Genomic DNA, 5,210 nt, shown 5'->3' with positions numbered 1-5,210 from the left:
TCCATGCTCCATGCTCCAAACCCAAAAGTCTGCTTTTGCAGGCTCCATGCTGCAAACCCAAAACTCTGCCATTGCAGGTTCCATGCTCCAGCCAATGAGCCTTATTTCCCTAATGACTTGTGATTGGCCTGCCAGATTAGATTCACCAATTGTGGCCAAGGATTTTAATTAAAGATGGGTGATGAATGTGTGACCCTGCAGGCCGGGTGCTATGACAGCCGCCCTGTTGTTCTGTCAGCAGGGCTGCTATGTTTCATACACTGCTGTTGGGTCTCTGTCTGATACCAATATTTTGTACATTTATTATAATTCAGTTCCACTAATTTAATGAATGAATGTGTTTTTAGGTGCTTTTGCAGACTTGATTGTATTGTTAATAGTGGGATTGCATGGAACTGAATCATATTTAATTTGATTGTTTTAGCATAGACCAAGCCCATTCAATTCATAAGGTGTATGTGGAGAATTCAAGTGTTATGACTAAAAACTATAGTTAGCTATGAATAGACAGCCTCAAACTGTCTGGTCTTGGTTTTACTCTGTGTGTGTATATGTCTCTTCTATATGTCTGAACTCCAAGAGGCACCCGAGGGCTGAGATGAGCCATCCCCATAGTAGTGGTACTGTACAGTCTGTCTCCATATGATGCTACTCAAATCAAAGTTTTTGTATTACGTACTTATGTGTTTAGGCCTGTTAAATCACTCAACCAGTAGGTCTGAACCTGACATAATGGTTGACAGTAAAGATATCAGTAAATTGATACGTCGTGCTTAGGAATCTTTATTTTTTGTTACGTGTTTAATGTAACTTTCATGACATTGCATTTGACTGTTTCAAGAGTCATGTGATCTGCAATCATATCTTAAGTGCTGGTGCATTTACTATGGTGGTTTTGAAAAATAGATTTTTGTGCGAAGTTCAAGATCTACCTTCATGAATCCCCATTGAGTCATTGGAAACAGCTTGCAGTTCCCAACAAACAAAGATTGTATTTCTTTGGCTTTGGAGCTCTTTCCCAGTGAAATAACTGGTTTCTTTCTTGCCCATCCAAATCAGCTGAGTCAGTCTTTATAAAACAGGAGCTAGAGAGATGAGTGGGAGGCCTATGGAGTATAAAAAACACCTGCCAAATGAGCCGGCATGCATCCAGGAGGGAGATAGGAGTGTGAACACAACCATCTGTTCCACTTACATACTGAGACTGTGTGTGTGTGTGTGTGTGTGTGTGTGTGTGTGTGTGTGTGTGTTGCTTTTCAAGGACAATCATTCTCTCAAAACAATTCTAGCAAAAATGATATGGCTGAATGCAGTGTTTCTTATTGAGGAGATTCTTCTGTTTTCCAATCCAACATCGTTTGTTGATTTCTAATGGAACATGTTTATTTTACTTCAATATGAGCCCTTAGAATTATACAATTAAGCCAAAGGCCTTTCTCTCTTGAGCTGAGGAAATCTAAAATGTTTTAGTTATTGCCCACCAAACGCTACTTCTGTTTAATTTAGTCTGTTTACTGCCCACTGGGCACAGACCTCAGTTCCTCGTTTTGATTTCATTTTGATTGAGTTAAACATGAATTCAAAGTGAAATCAACAAAAATGTAACCATGTCATTGGATTTAGATGAAAAGTTCAGTGAAAAAAAGCATGCCAGTTTGTGCCCAGTGTGTAGAATCTAATGTCCTTTGGTCAGTTCTGATCGATTAAACTCAAGTTGTCACATAAGACCCGGAAACTGCTGTCCTATCCAACTTGGTCAACACAGATATTGCATGTGGCTTTCCTCATAAAACTGTATTTACTTACTTAGATTTTCAGTCTCTAGAACAGGGAGTGTCGCAAGTACTGCACGATTTTGCACCAGCTAGGCACCATACCTAACCCACTGAGCTAATTAATCAGTTCAGTGATTGACTAATTTCAACACACCTGGTCTTCCAGGTCGGTTTTAATCAAAAACATGAAGCGCATGCAGCACTACAGGATCAGGGTTCCGACCCCGGCTCCAGAGTGAATCTCTAATATGTTGGTGTACCAGGGGGCCATACTGTGATTTGAGTATGACGATTGACTTTATTAATTAAACATAAATTAAAAAATAACACTGGGACTTATTTGAAATTCTCAGTGACATTCCCCCCTGATGTGGAAATTATTTGTGATTGTGTCGTCTGTAATAATTATAGTTGGTATGACAGCTCACTTATTTCAAAATAAAGACGATCTTTGTGCTCTGCTGTCTACACATGCCAGGTATGCTTTTTGATTGTCATTTTAAGATGAAAATCCAAGGAAGATTATTAAATTAAAGATGTTAAATATCACAATATGTCCAAACACAATTTATGCAGTTGTATTAGTCTCACAAATGTCCAATAGTGTTGACTGTGTGTTTTAATTTAATTGTAAAATTGCTGATACGACGAAAACTTGTGGAAAAATTTAACTATTGTGCGTCGTCATCATAACACAAGGATCTGCAGCAATTTACCAATCAATCAGTTGAAATTGAATGTGTGTTTTGACGTTCAACGACATTTCTATTTCAGATTACAGTGGTGTATATCGATTAGGACCTAGCCTAGTCCCCACCGCAACGTCATTTTACAACGTCTGAAGTTGCGTACCTCAAATGACTACAGCATTCGTAGCTATCCATGGTCCTGAAACGCAACGTCTGCGCGCTGTTCCATCGATCAACTGCCGTGAAGAGATGGGTTCTCTGGCCAGTACTGCTTGAGAAGGGTTATTTAAGACATACTTTTTTGGAGAAAAAACTGCCAAAATGCTAATCAACAGCTCTATCAGGAATCTAACACTGGAGGACGTTGTTTTCCTAATTAACAACTCGTCTGGGAACGGAACGTACAACGAGTCTCACGGCAGCGCTATCCTCATCTCCTTCATTTACTCGGTTGTCTGTTTGGTCGGACTGTGCGGGAACTCTATGGTTATCTATGTCATTTTCAGATATGCCAAAATGAAAACGGCAACAAATATTTACATTCTGAATTTGGCCATCGCGGACGAGTTACTTATGCTGAGTGTCCCCTTCTTGGTGACATCTTCACTCCTTCATCACTGGCCTTTCGGCTCCCTTCTCTGCCGACTTGTTCTAAGTGTTGATGCTATTAATATGTTTACGAGTATTTACTGCCTAACTGTACTTAGCATAGACCGATATATTGCGGTTGTGCACCCCATCAAAGCCTCCCGGTACCGGAGGCCCACAATAGCTAAAATAGTCAACTTTGGGGTTTGGATGTTTTCTATCCTGGTCATTTTACCCATTATTATATTTTCCACGACCGTTCCAAACTTAGACGGTTCGCTCGCTTGCAACATTCAGATGCCAGAGCCAGTGAACCAGTGGATGGCTGTGTTTGTGATTTATGCCTTTCTCATGGGCTTTCTGTTCCCAGTCATTGCTATCTGTATGTGTTACATCCTCATCATCGCCAAGATGAGAGTGGTGGCAATGAAGGCAGGCTGGCAGCAGCGTAAGAAATCGGAGAGAAAGATCACTCTGATGGTGTTGATGGTGGTGACCGTGTTTGTCATCTGTTGGATGCCCTTTCACATTGTACAGCTCGTTAATGTCTTTGTGGAGCACCATAACGCGACATTCATGCAACTCGCAGTGATTTTGGGGTACGCAAACAGCTGCGCCAACCCTATACTGTATGGATTTTTATCAGACAATTTCAAACGTTCGTTCCAAAGAATTTTGTGCCTGCGGTGGATGGACAATGCGACGGAGGAACCAATAGATTACCATGCCACGGCTCTGAAAAGTCGTGGTTACAGTGCGGATGAATTTCAACCAGACAACATGGAATGTGACAGCACTTATAGAAATGGAATCTGCACTTCGAGGACAACGACACTGTAACCTAGCATATGGACATAAAGTGATGAAACGATATGAACAAAATCATAAATGTGACCGCTGAGTGTTGTGCTCAGAAGGCCTACTAGGCTATTACTTCGGTATTTATTCGTTTTGTTTACTTGGAACTATTTATATGAACTGAATTAAAAGGTTGGCTAATCAGAATGTCTTATTATTGTTTGAATCATTGCAATATGGATTCAGGTGGCACTGTGCGTAAAAGTCCTCCAATTATGACAAGTAGCCTGCAGAGCAGAAACTGCCGGTGTGCAGTGCCGTGTAGATACTATTTCCACTGTGTGAACCAGAGTGTGGACTCGAGTCACAAGACTTGGACTCGAGTCTGACTTGAGTCACACATTTGATCACCTGAGACTCGACTTGATAGAAAATAAAATAACTTGAGACTTGACTCGAAACGCACACTCGGCACTCTCTCTGATTGGACCAATCAGCACACTGTCAATCAGCACAGGTCAGATGAGCTAGCGCAGTGAGAAGATTTTCGGGGGTCGCTAGTGCGAAAGCTGAATGGGAAAATATGTATATTTTTTCATACATATTTTAATAGGCTACATGTAGCCTGCCATTTTAATTTTATAACAATACCTTTGCTTATTCGATCTGGTCACTAACATGATAGGCCTACAGTATTGCAACAAATGGTTGTTTCTAAAACATTCTAAACTATGCTTCAGAACCAAAAGGTTGTGCATCTTGACTGTTGACCGACCAGTCATTATCATTGGCGCGCAAAGATGGGCTCACACATCCAGATTAGTGACCAGAAATTGCTAGGCAAAAATAGAGTAGCCTGCCTAAGTTAATATTATCCAGTGGAGATGCGTCATTCATGGCAGGTGGGGCAGAGACCCATCTGTTTTGAGTCCCACCTGTTTAGAAAAAATATATGTTTTCAGTTTTGCATGTTATTTTGGCATCAATAGGTGTGACATATCCGTTTGCAAACAATGGTAAAAAAAAAGTTGAGTTAATAAAGCTGCATATAAACATGGTCTCTTTTTTGCTTTCTTGAGTAAGGCAGCTCAAAAATGCAGGTGTTTCAGCCTAGCTCAGTGCTTTCTGTGGTGGTGGGTCAGCCAGCGGAAAATATGGAGAGTAGGGGTTGGTAATGTTCTCTAGTTGCGCCATGATTGGCTCAGTATTCTGTCACTCATGGGGACACTACATCACCGCAAAATCTACGGGTAGAGCTCGAAAATTCAAGCTCCTTGGGTGCTGCCATAGACTTACATTAGAAGTGCCCATCCAAGAAGGCTCAAGGTCATTGGCCACAGATAAAATTACGTCAAATCAT

At 40.9% G+C, this 5,210-nt stretch overlaps 1 protein-coding gene across 1 annotated transcript; it reads left to right on the top strand.

The window, feature by feature from the left end:
• Window positions 1–2,666: 2,666 nt before the first annotated feature.
• On the top strand, window positions 2,667–4,486 carry LOC106611255 (somatostatin receptor type 1-like). The gene has a single exon (XM_014211272.2). It carries the CDS (start codon window positions 2,786–2,788, stop codon window positions 3,890–3,892), a length of 1,107 nt encoding a protein of 368 aa, XP_014066747.2. The 5' UTR covers window positions 2,667–2,785; the 3' UTR covers window positions 3,893–4,486.
• The last annotated feature ends 724 nt before the right edge of the window (window positions 4,487–5,210 follow it).

This window comes from Salmo salar, chromosome ssa09 (assembly GCF_905237065.1).
Source record: "Salmo salar chromosome ssa09, Ssal_v3.1, whole genome shotgun sequence".
NCBI classification, from domain to species: Eukaryota; Metazoa; Chordata; class Actinopteri; order Salmoniformes; family Salmonidae; genus Salmo; species Salmo salar.
This window is presented reverse-complemented; position numbering and strand designations above follow the sequence as displayed.

Coding starts and splice junctions, on each gene's coding strand:
- LOC106611255 (XM_014211272.2), top strand. CDS start 2,786: ATGCTAATCAACAGCTCTATCAGGAATCTAACACTGGAGGACGTTGTT.